At 40.2% G+C, this 19,027-nt stretch overlaps 1 protein-coding gene across 1 annotated transcript; it reads left to right on the top strand.

Moving 5' to 3' along the window:
• Positions 1 to 540: 540 nt before the first annotated feature.
• On the top strand, positions 541 to 5,425 carry plk2b (polo-like kinase 2b (Drosophila)). Its single transcript, XM_072387761.1, has 14 exons — positions 541 to 781; positions 873 to 980; positions 1,084 to 1,200; positions 1,480 to 1,609; positions 1,811 to 1,994; positions 2,220 to 2,418; positions 2,548 to 2,695; positions 2,825 to 2,919; positions 3,206 to 3,338; positions 3,526 to 3,606; positions 3,913 to 4,072; positions 4,372 to 4,501; positions 4,660 to 4,770; positions 4,895 to 5,425. Exons 1-14 carry the CDS (start codon positions 596 to 598, stop codon positions 5,084 to 5,086), a joined length of 1,974 nt encoding a protein of 657 aa, XP_072243862.1. The 5' UTR covers positions 541 to 595; the 3' UTR covers positions 5,087 to 5,425.
• Positions 5,426 to 19,027: the final 13,602 nt, after the last annotated feature.

Consider the following 19,027-nt stretch of genomic DNA (forward strand, 5'->3'; position numbering starts at 1 on the left):
CGACGGCACAGTTTAACGCAGTCTCACGTTACTATCCAGTTTCTATACGAGACATACAGTATATAAAAAGGTACTTGAGCCTCAAACAAGTCTGTAATGTAAATATCCACCTGAGGGTGCTAGTGCTCCAAACTGGGTTTGCTGCATAAACAGGATGAGACGAGCATGTAGAGAATACAGACTGTGGTTCTCTGCGTAGTGGCTACATTATTGACCAAATACATCAGACCTGCAACACGTTGACATATAGTCTTCACCTGTGTTAAAGGTGCATTCACCAGCTTCAGTCCCAGAGGAAACAATATAGGGGAACTGATTGTGTCTTTAATCATAGACAGAGGTGATGCAAACTAACATAAATCCACAGGCTCAACCCGATGCCTTATCAATTTTTCATTTTATATATGTGCCATCATCAACACTAACGTATATGCATGATGATCTATGACAGGCAGACCTCATGCTTTGATTTCTCAACGTGACGTCAGAGAGAGGGCGGAAACAGCGGGGAGGGTGGGTGGGTTGTATGACTATAAAGACTCACAGACGGACGCTCCGGGTTGCATTCTGAGAGCGGAACTTGAAACGTCCTCTCATGGAAGTACAGAGAAATACCGGGCTTCAACAGACAAATTGCAGCACCATGTGTGAATCAACGCAGAAGTCCTGCGAACCCCGTAGGAAGAGAACGGATGAGCGCAGTGCACCCTCAGAAATGGCACGGATAATCACCGATCCTGCCACGGGCAAGTGCTACTGCCGTGGGAAAGTTTTGGGAAAGGTAGCGAAGCACATAATCTGTCCTCCACTCTTTGGACTTACCACGCAACCTGAAGACAGACCATGCTTAACAGTGTTTTTCATATTTCCAGGGAGGGTTTGCAAAATGCTATGAGATGACCGACCTCTCCACCAGCAAAGTATACGCAGCCAAGATCATCCCACATACGCGCGTCTCCAAACCTCACCAGCGAGAGAAGGTAAGCGCGCGGCTGCGGGTCCTGTGCGCACTGTTTCAGTTGGTTAAGATATCACAAAAATGTCTAATTACAGTCGTGACCGTTTTGTCTTCTCTCTCGCTAGATTGACAGAGAAATTGAGCTTCACAGAGCACTGCACCATAAACACATTGTGCACTTTTATCACCATTTTGAGGACAAGGAGAACATCTACATCCTGTTGGAATACTGTAGTAGAAAAGTGAGTGCAATTAGTCTTTTACTACATTTTCCGCCACTTCCATCTCGGTATAAAAAGGTGACTCCTGCATTGCACCTAAAGTCAGTGAAGCAGCATACTCAAAGATCTCTGCCATTATTTAGAGATTTTCTGTTGTAATTGGCTGATATTGGGCACCCATATGTACCTGCAGTTATGAGATTTAACAAAGTCTTCAATTGTAATGAGATTTTAGTCACAGTGCAAAATATGTTTATGTGTCTCTTAAACATTCTTTCCTCTACGTTTACCCTTTCACAGTCCTTAGCCCACATCCTCAAGGCTCGCAAAGTGCTTACTGAACCAGAGGTGCGTTATTACCTGAGACAGATTGTCTCTGGACTGAAGTACCTGCATGAACAAGAAATCCTGCACAGAGACCTTAAATTGGGTAAGGAATACAGATGCAACTGTTATTTACTACACTGCTGTGCATAATTTGGCAGATGCATTCTGTGCATGGACAGTATCCTGTTTCTACCACTGTTTTCTCTTCAGTCGATTCATCTGCAGTGGATCTGTGCAGTATTTATCTTTTGATCTCGGGTTGAATATCAAAAGCTTATCTTCTCATTCCCTTTCTTCCCCACAGGTAACTTTTTTGTGAGTGAGTCGATGGAACTGAAGGTTGGGGACTTTGGTCTGGCTGCCAAGTTAGAGCCAGCGGGAAACAGGAGGAAGACGATCTGCGGGACTCCCAACTACCTGTCCCCTGAGGTGCTCAACAAGCAGGGTCATGGCTGTGAATCTGACATCTGGGCCTTAGGCTGTGTAATGTGAGTAGGATAACTGTATATTCAATGTTAGGGAACATCAAAAGGTTCATTAATATTGGCCATTGTTATGAATTACTATTGTGTAACATTCTATAATACATAATGGCATCAGATATCACAGGCAGGCATACCCCATCTTGCCACTTATCCCATTTTTTTGTCAGAAAAGTGCATTTTCTTTGTGAAAATCAGCCCACTTACCTATTGCCCTCTCTCCTGGTCCAGGTACACTATGCTGTTGGGCCGCCCACCATTTGAAACCACCAACCTGAAGGAGACCTACAGGTGTATTAGAGAGGCGCGTTACTCCCTTCCCTCCTCCCTGTCACTACAGGCTAAGCAGCTAATTGCCAGCCTGCTGGCCAAGATTCCAGAAGACAGACCCAACTTGGACCACATTCTGAGGCACGACTTCTTCACTCAGGTTAGACGCCACTGCCACCTCCATATCTGTCTCTGTCTGTTTTTCCATCTGTAAATGTCACTGTGTGGGAGTTTAAATGGTGAACCCCATCCACCCCGCCACGCACTGACCCACTTTCCCTCTCCACAGGGCTTCAGTCCAGAGCGTCTGCCGGCTAGCTGCTGCCATTCAGCACCAGATTTCCATGTTTCTAGTCCAGCCAAGAGTTTCTTTAAGAAAGCTGCGGCTGCACTATTTGGCGGGAAGAGGGACAAGGTCAAATACTACGAGACTTTGAGTGAGTATTACAACAACCACTCACTGCCTATATAGCGTTAAATACATGGCTTGTCATGCCAGATGGTTGTTTTTCACTTTTTTAGATACAAATCACGTCATTTTCCTGTGCTACACTTGTCTCCCATAGATAAGTTAACTAAGGAGGAGGAAGAAATCTACAAACTGCAGCATGACTTGGAGAGAACTGTCATCAGCCAGCAACAGAGCAAAAAGATGTCTGAGGTAAGAAAATAGAACAGGGTATTTAAAGAGCGTGGGTCTTGTTACAGGTGCATTACTCATACAGCAATTAGAGAATTTGAGATACCATACTGTGGAGAATCCAATGAGTCATCATTTCATTGTACTAAACTTTATAACAAGCGCAATTTCAGAACAAGCTAAAAGCACTTATTTTCAACCTTTAAGCCAACCACTTTGAATCTGTGGGTGACCACTGATTCATAGCAGGAATAGATGATCAAAACTCGCAGATTCTAAACCCTGTCGTCACTGATTCCCACCTCAGAATGGAAGTCTACTTCCGCCATCTGCCGGGAGTCCCGTTGCCCTGGCAACAGAGAGCCAGTCCCCGACAACGCAAGATACCATCCGTCTGATCGTCAGGGGGAGTCTGGGCAGCTGCAGCAGCAGTAGTGAATGTACGTTCAGCAGCAGCAGCGTTTTATACAAACCAACTGATTATTTTTTGTAATACTCTCGAATGTGTCACCATGAATAACAGTCAGGATGGTGCATGTATAATCTGATATAGCAGCTAGAACTCAAGTTTTTTTTTTACCACTTCACAATTAGAAGCTAAATGTCCCCCTGTTGTTATTCCTGAAGGTCTGGAGGACAGCACGACAGGGAGTGTGGCTGAGACTGTTGCAAGTGTTTTGAGGGGATGTCTGGAGAAAATGCCTAAAGGTGAGTTAACTTGTTGAGCCTATCCATACAGCTATTGTTTGCACAACTCCTCAGAGACATGTTTGGTAGGGACAGCTAAAGCTTAATTAATGCTCTCTGACACTGAAATGAAAAGAGACAGGCGTGTTGTTTGAAGAATTAGAACAATTTAAATTATGCTGCTCAAAAGTGATACTGTCCCACTATGCTTTTGTTGATTTAATAAGATCAAAGACTCTTCTATTGAGTGCATTCCAGTTTAGCGTTTCTCAAGCCCTTCCTTCTAAGTGTGTTCTAATCCTCCTTTTCTTTGTTCTCACCCTGCAGCAAATGACATTCCTTCAGCCTCAAACAGTTGCAATCTTCAGTGGGTGACTAAATGGGTGGACTACTCCAACAAGTATGGCTTTGGCTACCAGTTGTCTGATTACACCGTGGGAGTTCTCTTCAACAACGGCACTCACATGAGCCTCCTGCCAGACAGAAAGTATGTATTATTCTGTGCTTTCACAACACTTAACCTTCCTTGTGAAAGTTATTAGTCACAGCATTTATCAGAGATGGCTTGTTTAAGCTTGCTGGCATGTGTTTAATTACTCTGGACAATCTAAATTCTCTAAATTCAAGTGAATCTGAATTGTTGCTCAGAAGTTAGTAAATGTGTTTATTCAGTCTGCATTTTACCAAAAAGTAGTAATCTAAAATATAAGAAAATTCCTGTTTGTTTTGTTTCATGGATGTTAAGGGTTGTTTTTTTCTGACTGGTTATGTAACTTTTTATTTCAGGACCATCCATTACTATGCAGAGTTGGGCCAGCGCTCTGTCTTCCCCACCTGTGAGGTTCCTGAGCACTTTGTGGGCCAGGTGACTGTGCTCAAGTATTTTTCACACTACATGGAGGAAAACCTTATGGATGTAAGTAAAAAAATCTGTTCTCCCAGCCCTAAATGCATGCCTCTAAAATCTGTCTTGGTTGATGTTATGTTTTCTTTGTCTTTCCACACCCTGCAGCATCAGAATGTTTCAAGTTTCAGCTTGTCTGATCCTGATGTGTTACTCTTTTGCTTGCTCAGGGCGGAGACCTCGGTACTATCACAGATGCACACATGCCCAGACTCTACCTGCTGCAGTGGCTCAAGTCTGACCGCGCCCTCATGATGCTCTTTAACAACGGCACTTTCCAGGTAAACGCATCCACTATCATTGGAAAGATAGCCGTTGTTGAACATGCCCAGTGCAGCACTATTTAGGTGCAAAGCAGGGTATTGCCCTCCTGAAAGTCTTTTTTTTCTCTTTTTATCTCCAAAGGTTAACTTTTACCACGATCACACCAAGATCATCCTGTGTTCCCAGACGGATGAGTATGTGCTGACATACATCAACGAGGACCGTGTCTCCAAAACCTTCAACCTTAGCTCCCTGTTGACGTCCGGTTGCCCCACTGACCTGCGTCAGCGTTTGGTGTACTCCCTCAATATGCTTCTGCAGAGGTGCAGCTAAACCAACAAAAGTGCATTTTGGACAGAAAAACTGAAATCTCCTCACTGTGCTACTGCAGTGCTGCAGAACAACGAGGAGCAAAGAACCTGTGAAAGATCTATGGATTGCTTGGCCTGACTTGAGCAAAATAAGAACACATTCCTGCACTGTTGCACCGCCATGACTCAGCATCGGTGGAGGTGAAACCCTAATGCAGGAAGACTGAAAGAGGCCAAGTGTATGAAATGTAGCACAATGGATGTGGAAGGAAAAGGGCTGATTTGTATGTTGATTGATGTAAAAGAGGAAAGACTGGGTATGTCGGTACGAATGGAAACCCCAGATGTTTTGGGGGGAGGGGGTGTTTAGGAGGTAAAGACAGATGCTGGGCTGGCACCAGCTGAATTGTGTACAGTATAGTTGTTTGACTCGAGAGGCATAAACTGACATTCTGAACTGACACAGAGCTCAGCTGTGAGATATTGTAAATGTTGTACAGTTTATGTCACAGCCATCACAGCAGTGCAAAGAAATGACTTGCTAATGTGTGTGGATGCTTCAGGGTTTGGTTGTTTGAGTGTGCGTCTGTCTGAGTGGGAGGGGTGTAATATCACACTAACTTTTAAAACTGTGATTTGTTCTCTTTATTGACAGATGGGCTCAGTACATTGAGCTAAGAGCTAGAGAGGGGATGTGAGGGAGGGGAGGGACAGGAGGAGAGAATGTCATTTGGCTATACAGTACTAGAGATCTTCAGCGATCCCTTTAGAGCCATTATCACCTTGGTAAAAATGTACTAAATAACTTATTGTGACAGAAAAGTGCAGTATTTATTTATTTAATAAATAAGAATGTTTTCTAAAAAAAAAAAAGATGAAGAGCATTGGTCCTTTTCTTTGAGTGTTTGTTCCCATTTTTGTGTCAAAAGCACAGTCATACTGTTCAACTCTTTCAAACTCTTGTTAGATGTTTACTGCTCTATGATTTCTGAGAGTGCTCTCAAAATAGATGGCAGGTATTAAGGATTTTTAATGCATCCTGAAAGGCTGTGTCCTTTTTTCACATGCGATAAGCAGCTCTTGTAAGTTAGATTGAATTTAATATTGCTCATATCTCTGCACTGGCCTGAGACGAAGCAATTATCTTATCTTCCTTTTCTTTAAACTTGAGATTACAACAGGAAATGGGTGTATAGAAAGCAATGGATAGATGAGAGAGCATGTTTATAGTAGAGTTGCTTATGCTGTGGTTCAAGGCTGCTCCTTTTCAAAGTTTTCTTCCGCAGTGATATATAGAGGATGGCAAAGATGACTGACTATGCAATGTGACTGACCTTGTCTCACAAACACACACACACACAGCCACAGAGATGGTCATTATTTCTCATACAAACAAGGGCACTGATTAACAGATATGTAGGCCGGGTGGGAGGTTCGGAAATGTGAAGAGAAAGCCAAACGGAGGCATGCAGCAACACAGAGAGAAGCAAGAATACAATGACAGACTTGGTTAAACTGTGTCAGTGATTGCATCATGTCTTTTCAGGCAAAGTCACAACAATCATTCTTGAACATCCTTTCATGTTCACTCTCTGTAACTATGGAAACGAGCATCCGCTGACCAGTTTGATGAGCCGGAAATCGAGATCTATACATGTAAAAAGCATCTGGCACGGTTTCTTATTGAATTCCTGTCCTGATGTAAATGTGCTGAAATTGGAACCACTTGCCACTAATTGACTTTACTGATGCCCATTCCTTTTCTCTACATGAGTATTTAAATGCTGCTGTCTGTTGGACACCTCTTCACCTTCCAAGCTTATGTAATGATGGAAGTTGAAAAAGGATGTTTGAGTCATCCCTTCAGATGTTCACTCGAAATATCTGTGCTCTTCAGAGTTCAATAATGAATGCCTCATGCATAAACATACCCACACACACACAGAGAGAACAGGAAGTAGCCTACAAGAGGAAGGATCAGGAATTATTCATGACGACACCTCCAAGTCTGAGTATTTGTATGTATTGACAGTAATGGTCGCTGGAATGGATGCTAAAGTCTGACACAAACAGATTCTGTTGTTGATGTGAAGCTTTCAGGGCATTTTTCTTTTGCTCCAGATCTGACATCTGAACAGAATTAAACATCTCTATCAGCTGGATACACTGGCGATGATAACGCTTTCCAAGAAAGTAAAAGAAAATGTGTTTCTTTCCCTGAGGTTTTGTGAGTGAAAACATTCCATTGTCTAATATAGACTCAGCAGCTATACACACTGCTGTTTGCATAAATTCAGGTCATGGCACGAGGTCATCAGCAAATTTTTCCTGATTGGGTTTACTGGTCTCGTGGGAATTTCATTCACTTGTGTGAGCAGAAATAATCTAATTAGTAAACCCTGTGGATTTAACAAAGCTGTGGCCGCAAACTCTCTTGATGTTCTTCTAGGCACTACAATGTGGAAGAGAAAATGTTTATGAAGCTGTGAGTTTTCTATATCACTTACACAAAGCTGTTACTTTGCTCTGCAACATTGACAGTGAGAAAAGCCTTGTTCATGCTGGCAGGATTTCAATTAGAATTAGTCTAAACCAGAGTGACTAAAGGGAATCTGTATACCTCAACTTCCATCATAAAGTTTTCTACGGGCAGAACAATGAGTCAGTTTAGTATTAAAAGTGATTGTAGGCATATTCTGCAAGGAAAAAAGAAGCAAGCTTTGATAAGTCCACACCCTTGTGGGGGCCTTTGCATATCAAATGTCAGTGATCCTCCTCCTACTACATGCACAAAAAGAGAAAGATGTAGAATGAGTGTAGCTTTGCCCATTCTCTGTTCCTACAGTATTGACTACAGAGATGAGCAATGCACTGCAGTAATATTAGCATAGTTCCTCGGGAAAGCTCAGTCTATCAGTTCTATCATAGAGACAAAATGTGCTTCCAGAGTGCGCATGTGTTTTTGCTTCATGTCATATTTGCTTTTCTTCCATGTGGTTTTCTTTTCAAAGAGCACATGTTGTCAATGAGTCACCACGTAAGAAGCAATGGCCACTTAAAGTGATGTTAGGGCTCCCTTGTCGGATTCCTATAATTTCCTACAATCAAAAGTTGTTTTTTTTTTTCTTTTAGCGGTTGTAAATATGACGTAGACTGCTAAAATAGATTCCCATTCTTTTGGTGATTAAAGGTTTGTGCTGAGTCTGAGCCCACCTGAGTAGCAAAGCATAAGCAGAATGGATTAAGGATAGATTCAAACCAAACTCAAACGCAATACACTATACAAGTCAAACATCCTGTCATCCACCAGTGACTGCTTTATGTTATTTTCCTTTCCCTTTCAGTTTATACATTTTTTGTGTAAGGAACCTCACTGTGGTTCAGCAACCAGATGGGCACTAAAGTAACACACATATTCATCTGAGTTTATGGCTAACATGTTCCATTGAAACATTATTCTATCAGCATACAGAAAAACTGAGCCCTTCTTTGTCTGCACTCCTGTTCTCTAACTTACTTTATCTCCTTTAGTCCTTAGGTAAAATGCCATGATCTAAGTACTTGTGCCTCTTTTTTAATTGAATGCATCTGATTACCCCATAATTGCAGTGTTTTCCTTTATTCAGATATTAGACAACGTTTGTCAGACTAACTCTGAACTCACATGAACTGTTGCAGACAACCTGCGTCACATTGCTGAGGGGCTGTCGCAAACACTTTCACATGCAGCCGATGAGCATCACAGGCAGATCATTGTGTTTGAGTGACTGTTCCATTTTGTTCCATTTCTAATAACAGTTTTTCTGACATCCCCTATGACTGTAGTGACGCCCTACTTTGTGATGTCAGCAGGGAATGTGACTTCCTCGAATAGGGGTAACGACCTGCAGACCTCTTTAATAAAAACATCACATGACTGTGTGTGTGGGCCGCCTTTTTTTAAGAGGGAAAAGATGAGCTTGGGAGGAAAAAAAGAGGAAAAACTCAGCAGGGGGATAGAACAGAAAAATCTAACACAAAGGCCTTCTAACGCTGTTACTCCTAATAAAAAGTACAAAGTTAAATTTCAAATACACTACTTATCCATCCATCCATCCATTTTCTATACCGTCAATCCATCGGTTGGGTAGCAGGTGGGCTGGAGCCTATCCCAGCAGTATACTACTTATCCAACCCTTTGAAATAACTGCTAATTTGAGGTAGTTGGTAGAGTAGAATATCACAATATTTCATGTTTATCAGACAAATTCACAAAACTCCTGCAGTTCCTCAGCTGCGGACGGGGAAACCTTTATGTGGCATGCAAAAGTTTACGAATCTGTGGTCAGAATCTATGCAGCTCTGAGTATTTATAGTAAATAGTATAATATTTTTGAAGTATATTAGTTTTGTTTTAGACAATCTTAGAGTGTAAGAAAGAAAGAAAAGCTTTTAGCTTTTATCAAGATCCCACATCTTAAATTGGAGCAGTGGTTTGCCCAAACTCAGGAAGGAAGGATCATGTGATGCTCGATGACTGAGATGTTTATAAAAACTCTGACTTCCTAAACATTGTCCCAACAATCAGTAGGTATGGGCTCCTTTAAGCAGCTGCCATGCTCTTTGAAATTTAGAATAACTGATGCAAACAGGATAAAAGAAGATAACACAGTGTTTTGAGATGGCTGTATTCTCAGTTCGTAGTGTAGCTGATAAATAGCGGTAATCAGCGACAGTTTTTCTTGCATTGAGGCCTGGTGGTTATTTCTTAATTTATTTTGGATATTTGGTTGCGATGGCTGTGAAGCTTTTTTTGTTCTTGTTTAAAAGTACTGCCGCATCCTGTCATTACAGCATGATAGATTTGCAGTTGATCTGATTAAATGAAATGCACTCTGTTGCCATTTAATTATTGTTCAAGCTCTTCTCTTGAATAGCCATAGTAAAGGACAAATACCATCCATACCATCTTCCAAAAGGGCGTGCTTTAGCAACTTTCTGAAGTTCCCCTTTCTAATGTTCGAATTCTTCTTTGCAAAGTTTCAACATGCCTGGGTGTTACAGTAGATATATGAGTCATTCTCATTATATCTGTTCAAAAGAACAGCTTAGTGTTGATTCCTTTTCCAAGTTTTCTCAACAAAATCTCTACAGTAGTTTTTACATTTGTAAAGGTGCTACATGGCATTATATCATACATGACTTAGTGTCAAATCATTGTATAGATAAATGCAGAATGACATTTAAAAAAAATCTGCTTGATGTATGTTTAATCTGCTTGATGTATGTTCAAAGCAAAGTAAAGAAAAGCATGTGGGCTTTTTTCCATCATTTAGTTGCTCTAATTCCCTTTTTTGACTGATCAAGAAACTATGATATGTGGTTCAAAGGCTGTTAAAGGGGAACACTGTTGGTATCGTTGAAAGTAGAAAGCATTTACCAAAGATCTGTGAAGCGTGGCCAATGTTTAAACACAGCCCTGCCTTTGCGGAAACCCCTGAGGCTTCAGAGCAACATTTCAGTCCTGTGATTCACAAAAGCAAAGGATAAAGCAGATCCTTTGCAACACACGCACACACAGGTGGGGATGTTTTGCTCAGCAAGTTACAGTTTAATGTTAACTTTTTGCTCTGGTCTCATGTCATAGCTTTACAAACAATTGTCTTTGGTAGCTACAGATATACCTCAGTGATATACATGATATGAGTAATTTTGTTTTGTGTCATTGCTGGCAGATGTAAAACGCTTGAATCAATGTGATTTGATTCCACTTTGTCATAACTCACCCACAGCTTTTCGTGAAACTGCCTTCTGCTCCATAGAGGCTTATGTCCTGTGCTGATAAATTATCTCTCACAGAGGTTTCAGCTTGTTTCACCAAATTGTTTGCGTAATCGATTGACAGATCGATCAAGAATTTTGACTTAAAGCCCAGTAATAAAGTTTATTTAGATATTCTTATTGAAAAGTCGACCCATGCACATTTGGCCCTTCTCCAAGCTCACAATCACATGCATTTTTCAGGGAAATAACAAAAGGACTGTAACATAAAAATTGCCTTTCTCCCAGCATGCACCAGACAGATGCAGAGACAAGTGGACTGTGGTGCCAGATGGAGGAGAACTAGGGGATGAATCAACACAGCCAACTCTTAAATCTTAACTTTAACACTTTAAAGTCCTACCATTTATGACCACACAGGAAACCATTTAGAATGGCTAATGTAGAAGAGGGGAAAAATTGCACCGTATTGTTTGCTCAAATGATGGTTACCACCAGGTCCCACATATTAACTATAGATCACAACCGAGGACACGTGCACGCAATACAGGGTGACTAGCACAGAGCTGCCAAATTAATTTCAGCTGGATGTTTACGTGCGGGCAAGAATGAGAATACCAGTTGCCATGGAAACACTAGTGTCTCCCACTCACCTCAACAGCAGAGCAAGTGGAGAACGCCATTCTATTAACAGAGATGATGCATTGATTGGCTCATTGATGGGGCTGTCAAACAAGTATCCAGAAACACTTCCTTTTACCGTGCTCACATGCTGTCAGAGTCCCCTCTTTCCTCTTTGTTCTGACATTTCTAATTCACTTCCTCTGCCTCTGAATGTAAGAGCATGAACCGATTTTTCATGAATAAGAGTGCCACGACACTGCGAGGGCTGGAGTTGAGCAAACATGAGCGCAGTGACGCTGCATCTTCATTTTGAAAGGCTTTTTCATTCATGCTGTCTTCCTGAAGCATTTTATAAAAACAAGTGAGTGCTACATTCAGAAAATATCCTCATTTGCAGTATTAAGTTAAAAACATATTCCAGAATTGCATCTCTCTTCTTTAAAAAAAGAATAGAATAGCTACACTGTATGCACTGTATGGAAGTTAGGGATATTAAGACTATCTCCCACTTTCAAGTAAGCCACAGAGGGATATTTTCAGACTTGTTTTGTCTTAGTTATTTATATCAAAACTTATCTGCTTTATATCAATACTTTCATTCTGAACCAGTAACAAAGTGTCTTTAGGGTTATTTTTCTAACACCCACAGGAAGTGTCCACCAAGATAAATCCCTTGCAGATTTTTAATTGTACAAACATTGTTATCTCATCCATGGGGTTTACTTTGCCCATTTGATTACAGCCTAGACAACAATCACACTTGAATATTAAGAATAGAAAGCAACAAGGAAAAAATGTCAAAATGTCAAAATAATTGATACAAGACTGATGGAGAGTGACTGTCACTGAGGTATATGCGTTTATGAATAAACCCTCAACTTTAGCCCAAAATGAAACAACAACTGCTGACGAAATGTCGTGTCATTTACTGTTAACCATGTAGCAAGACAATAGCTGCTGTGAAGGTTTGTGTTCCTTTTGGGGGAAAATGAACGGGGACACATCCGACTGGATATCCTCTGTTTGGTTTGGCGGATGAAATGAGAACAATAAACCAGCTGAATTTAGTGCTGGCAGAAGACGGAGGCGGACTAAAAATCTCTAGAAGACTTCTATCTCAATAACAGGCAAATAAGTGTAATTATACAAGTAAATGAGGGGAAAAAGCTAAAGAGCAGTCTACAACTTAGTACAACTTTAATCATCTGCAGACTAAACGGAAGTAATCCGAAACAAAACTGAAAACATCACTGTATGTATTCATTAAATACAGTCAAAAACCCATTTAAATCCATTTGCAAAAGGCATTGCTGGTGTTACACAGCTGAAGTCACATTGACTATGCTACGTTGTCAGAAGGTGATTGAAAGTGCAATATGTACTGTAGAATTACTTTTTTTTTTTTAATTGAAAACATTAACATATTCAGTCAAATTCAACAACAGAATATGATGCAACATCAGCTATGTCTTATTTTATGCATTGTGTTGTTGAGCTATCTACTGAAGATAGCATGCTAACAGCTAGCTGTGGCCCACACATTTAGTCTGCTTCTGTTTTGTAGCACATGAGATGATGATAGTGAGTCACTGTAGCTTCTAGTCTACCCCCAGTCTAACATGAGAGGAAGAAGGAGAACCCTGTGTTGGTGTAATAAGCCTTGGTGGCTCATAACTTAGGGAAAAGACCTGAAAGTATCAGCCGCAATACAAGCTGCTCATACTGTCCCTGTCATGGTGTAGACAGGTTGCACACACAGATAAAAGTTACTATTCTATTGTATTATTCCATCTGGTAGGCTTATTGAATTGTGGAGTTTATGCAATGTTGTGCTTCTTGTATTGTGCTCCACTTTTAATACTGCGTTGAACAGAGCATTATCCTTAACAAGACATAGGTATTTTTAAACCTTTCTTTGGATTTTGGGATTGTTGCTGTTTCCTTGTCACGCCTGCACAAAGTTTCCTTGATTGGCATTTAAACCAGAATTAGAAAATATATTTATGGAGCAAGAACAATGGGATGTACCAATAGTGTGAAACTACATAATGATATTTCTGCTAATGTTAAAAGAATCCTCATTCAGTAGACTTAAAAATGTAGTGAATCTGAGTATTTCATTGTCATGTCAATTCTACTGGTTCATTAATAATCATGCAAATATTTTATGGTATAAATGTGTTTGTGGCAGAAATTTGATATGAGGATATGAAGAAACCCATTTTTCTCTTACAGGAAGTAAATTGATGTAATAGTAAATGTAACAATGGCTGAAGGTCTTGACAAGCAATCTTAGAGAGCAGGATGGTGCTGACAAAATAGAGCGTCGAGCGGGGTAACTATTTGTTAAGGGTTCGGTGTACAGCATTTATAAAGCAGGAAACTATTTGCTGTATTTTCCTTAGTGCGTTTCATAATCCAGCCTCATGTTTTCTGTTTTGTGGCAGCTGGTCTGGCTTTGCATGAATGCTTGTAGCCTAGAGTGTCCACACTTCTAGGACTTCATCCACTGATTAAACCAATTTCTCCAGGTAAAATGTCTCCCACAAAAAAGATATACAGTAAGACCAGCACATTGTTCTGAAGTATTTGACACAATACAAAAAAAAACATTGGGAAGTTCTTCTTGAAATGCACTTTGTAAAAAGGTTTTTTTTTTTTTTTTTAAATTAACATGTATACATGACAGCATTTTTGTCCATGTTGTGTTGTTTTATTTGTCTACTCTCTTCTCAGGTCCATATAAGGACTGCCTTCCACCAAACAAATTTTCTGTCCATGCTGAGGAGCAGGTGCCGTCACGTGTGTCGATGTTCTCCTGACTTCTCCCGTGTGTGACTACACTGGCTGAATGCAGCAATTCAGACAAACAGCTTTACTCACCCTCCCTCAGAGTAGTGTGATGAAAGTAATTGCTAGTTGTGGCTGTGCATCTGTGTGTGCGTCAACCAAGAGCCCACCTGCAGGCCCAAATGAATGCTTGACTAACGCTTTCTAAATCTATCAGTGTCAGGGTGGCCACAGCACAGTGGATGTTCTTTTGCATGTGCGTGTTTCTTTTTCCTTTTCAAATAAAGTACATTCTGTAATGCTGTGCTGACTTCTCTGAAGGAGTCCTCACACAAAAAAGTTGTGATTGCATTGTGTATTAACTGTTTCATGTATTCCACAGGTTTATTCACTGCTTTCATTTCATACATGGCTTATTCTCTTTTTTTTTAAGTAAACATCACAATATACAAAGAAACAATCATAAGCATGCAATAATTTACCAAAAGGGCAGTTTTTCCAAAAGATATGTCAAAGGTCCCATGGCATGTTTTCCCATGTTTTCTGGCTTATCTGCTGTGTTAAAATGTTGCAATATCACCCTAAACATCTACCAAAGCTTTAAAAAAGTAGCTATACACATGTTTTAGAATTTGAATTCAGAGGGAACTCATTTACCCATTCGTCTCAAACTCCCACTTGCTAGATTTTTTTTTTCTTCGAACGTTTATCATTCACGTCACAGTGAAAAAAAGGCAGGATTTCCTTTTATAACAGAATTCTCCAGGGCGAGCATGCCTGCTGGAGCAGGAGCATGCATATAATCTACTGGGAACATTTTAAAAGTATATTATTAACACATTAGTTTTGCTTCAGTGATATCTTTAAGAAAATCCATGATGCGATTTGTATTTCCTGGTTTGGATTTGAATGACGCAGGCTCTGCCATGAGACTGAAGGTAAAAGTCATGGTTCTCCAATATTAAAATGGCACAAGTCTGAACCGCAAGCGATGGGTCAAACTGTTTAATATGTTTGCGTTGTATTAGAATTAGATGTACAAACAAATTTTAGGACAAATATGGTTACGAAATAGTTACTTACACAAGCAATTGCACAGTTGCAGGACTGAGCATATTTATCAAACAGACATCCTACAGTAATCTCTGTTGTAAAGGTTCGTTATAATAACTATAGAGTACCCACAAACAGTGATAATAATAAGAGTAGTTGGGTATCCCTGGAGAGCTGGATGTTTTAATTAGTTACTTTATTTCGTACATACATGCAGTTTGTGCCATATATATGAATGCATTTCTTATTCATTCAGCCTGTGAGATTTATTGGATAGTGTTAAAACAGCACATCACAAGAACAATTCCACCGATCTTGGCTTCCAGTTATTGGATAAGAGATGTAGAAAATATTCTCCTTGACAGCCTTTCAAATACATATATGGTCTGGAAAGGAAGTTGTGTTAATCAGAAAGTGTTTGCAAAAGTATGAACAAGTCTAGGCATGCTTCATACCTGCTGACCTCCCAATTCAAGAATGAGGAAGCTATTTTATTTGGTTATGTAGCAATCCCTGTGCTTTATCTGCAATCTGGGTTTCAGTCTCTCGGAAAAAGCTGTTGTTCATTGTATATTATGTTTCTTAATGTGAGGATCTATTGACAAAAAACACAGGATGATGATACCCACATACCAGATGTAGATGATTGTCTCTGAAGTCATAAGGGGTGCATCCACAATGAGCTTTGTGACATGGTGGACGTAAAATCTATCAAATGCACTTAGACATTGCTAGAAAAACTGAAACACACACAAATTTCTCAGCAAACTAAGGCATTTTTAAGCCCTGATAATAATTGGAATACTGTAATTATTATATTACAACTTATACAGTGCAAAGTACAAAGAGTAGATCATTCTGAGTGAGGTTATCTCTGAGTCAGCACATGGGAATAACAGATGCCATGCAGCACATTCAATTCTTGAAACCCATTTTTATCAATCTTTCCACTTCTGGGTTTCGAGTCAGCCCTAATTTATTTGTCTCTGAAAGCCTGATGACACGATAAAGCTCCGAGAAAAGCACCTCTTGTCTACTTTTGCTTCTAAGATGAAGTCAGTTCTTACCAGTCACAGGACACAAAATCAGATCACAGGTTTAAACTTCCTCTCATGGGAGCTGAACAAAATCAGATCACATGTCACCTTGCCTAACTGTCATTGTACTCAATATGATTTAAATCTACCATCTAAAATGCTGGCTGGACAAGATTACACAACTTCAGCATCAGTGCCTTTTGAGACACTTTGCAGTGATGGCCCCCAAGGGACTGATGTCTTTTTGAAAAATCCATCTTGCTTTTACTCCTTAAAGATTATGCAATACGGAGGAGAGATGTTGTGTTCAGTAGCTGTACGGTACACCCTTTCACAAGGTGTAATATATCCCACTCTAAACAGTGATGAATGTCAGTATAATCGATTAAGAAAAAATTCAAATGAATTCTTTACTAAGTTGAAATTGGGTTTGTGACATCATGTACAGTGACAGATTTAGTCAAATTAGCATGAGGGTTGTTTGTCATGTATCTAAGAGAAAAGAGAGGAGGGATAAAAAAGGAAATTAAGACTTGAGGGAGAACTGAATTAATCATAGGGTTTGTTTGCTGCTAAAAGCATGATGGTTGTAGAGTAAGAGATGAAAAGAGGAGGGTGACTGTTGTGGCTAGGTAAGGGCCTGGAATGACAATGAGCTGTCAGAGCAGCCTCATAGTGGATTACTTGGTTTCAGTCTGTTAGCGATTAACTGTTAGAGTCCTGTGGAAAAGTGCAAAAAAGTGGAAACAGCTTAACAACCAGGAGACAGAGTGGGTATGCTTTCTGCATGAGTGGTTAAACAAGTAGCTCTGTGATTCTCTCAACGATTCACAATACTTAGAAGCCTAAGAAGTGGCAGTTTGAGATGCCCTGAGCTCATAGGTAAATACAACCAAATTATAAGAGAGCTGTCATTTGCTTGCCAAATCTTCACTGTAAGGGGAGTTTTTGCATCAGAAGGGACCTTGTGAATATTAAATAAGGGCGTTGAAAGCATTTTTTTTGTCTCTTGGAATAGGCTTACAGAGATATAGCTTCACAAAAAGTGCAGCTCTGAGCAGAGTGTGCGAGGCTCAGAGACATCAGCTGAAACGACAGCTCATTATTCAGCTGTGGGAACACTGCTGAACTCTTCCTCACAACTTCAACAGATTTTTTATTTTTTTTTTCCGTGTTTATGCTGAGTCATTTCGATTGCTCAGGAATGGCGTGAGATCTGAGCAGACAGCTATCTGATAAGCAGATTTTTGAATCTTCAAAAAGGGCAGAAATTATACTTGAACATTAAAGAATTGAAGTTAGAATGATATACTGTGAAGTAAATAAAAATGACTCATCATTACTTAGTGGGTAAAAGTGAACATCTGTAGTCATGCTGGATGTTTTAATATACACAGAAACCTTCCAAGAGAAAAAGTCTTCTGGATGACAGCGTGTGTTGCTTCAAGTAAATAGTTTTCATCATAATGGTGACCTCACGGATGTGCAGGCTATGCTTGTGCAATGAAAAAATATTTACAAAAGGTTTTGATTTGTAACATCTTAACTGAACTTAGGCTCAGAGAATGCAGCACGGTCTATGGATGTTGTATAAATGTATTATTTTTTTTAATAGAAAGTTCTCAAAGCTTGCTTTTCCACACCCTAAAATATAGGAACATACAGTGTATCACAATTTCTTAAACAATAAGAATGGCTGTTTCAACAAAAGTTACCATGTAGCTAAGCGCTGTGTCAGACATGTGGCCTCAGGGCTCATATGTACCAAACTGAAAATAAAGGGTCGAGACCATCTGGAGCACTGGTAGATGTCTATCTCTCCTGCCCTTTCAGTGTGTAATGCGTCATCTACTGCATCAGACCTGATCAACAATTTGTTGAATTGATGGTAGGTCTGTCAGTGAGATAGCTCATTGGTTGTTCAGCGTAGCCAACGGATAGTATTAATCTTTCTCCTTTTTCTTTTCATCTCTGCTTATCCCTATCTTTTCCAAAAACACAAAAAATATACTGAAAAAATTGCTTTGAAATTGAAAAACCTTTAAAGAAGACTGTGAACTTAAAGTGTATATATGATGCAAAGTGATATTTTCCCAAGCTTAACTGCAGAAACATTTACTCTACTTGCGCTAATGTCTTTTGCAAGGCATTGTTGGTTGTACAAAAAGAGGACTGCAGCTGGAGAACACTGAGTGCATAAGTGATCACACCTTTCCTTCCAGCAGGAAAGAGATGGCTGTCTAAGCACAACGCTTCCTGCGCCCTATATTAACCTAACAGTTCTTTTCCTGCCAGACTGTTTCCTGAGTTAATGAACCATCGATGGCCTCTTACAATGGACATGTGCAGCTGCAGACACCTAACTTTGTCCGTTTCATTTATCAAGTCTACTTTTACGCACTTGATTCTAATTCCACCCTCTTCAAATACATTAACGTTGGCTTCATCTGCTTGTGGGTCCAAACTCTGCTATCGTCAGCTTTAGCTGTTTATCAACAACGACGCAGTCATTCACCCTTGCTTTCTATCTCTCTGTCCCACACAGTGTTTAGCCTACGACCAGTGGGTGGAGCGGAATTGGCCTCACATCCTGCACAACAGGAAACAGAGATCAGGGCAAGAGAGATGGGAAGGGCTCTGAGGAGTTGATGGATGAGTTTGTTTTACCCTATTGTCTTTGCTTTCCTCAACAGGTGCAG

The sequence above is a fragment of the Leuresthes tenuis genome, unplaced genomic scaffold (assembly GCF_036924035.1).
Source record: "Leuresthes tenuis unplaced genomic scaffold, fLeuTen1.0.hap1 SCAF_6, whole genome shotgun sequence".
NCBI classification, from domain to species: Eukaryota; Metazoa; Chordata; class Actinopteri; order Atheriniformes; family Atherinopsidae; genus Leuresthes; species Leuresthes tenuis.

Excerpts from the sequence above, each read along its gene's own strand:
- plk2b (XM_072387761.1), top strand. The coding sequence starts at position 596 with ATGGAAGTACAGAGAAATACCGGGCTTCAACAGACAAATTGCAGCACC. Across the intron at positions 1,201-1,479 it reads TGGAATACTGTAGTAGAAAA|TCCTTAGCCCACATCCTCAA; the intron begins GTGAGTGCAATT and ends ACCCTTTCACAG. Across the intron at positions 2,419-2,547 it reads GGCACGACTTCTTCACTCAG|GGCTTCAGTCCAGAGCGTCT; the intron begins GTTAGACGCCAC and ends CCCTCTCCACAG.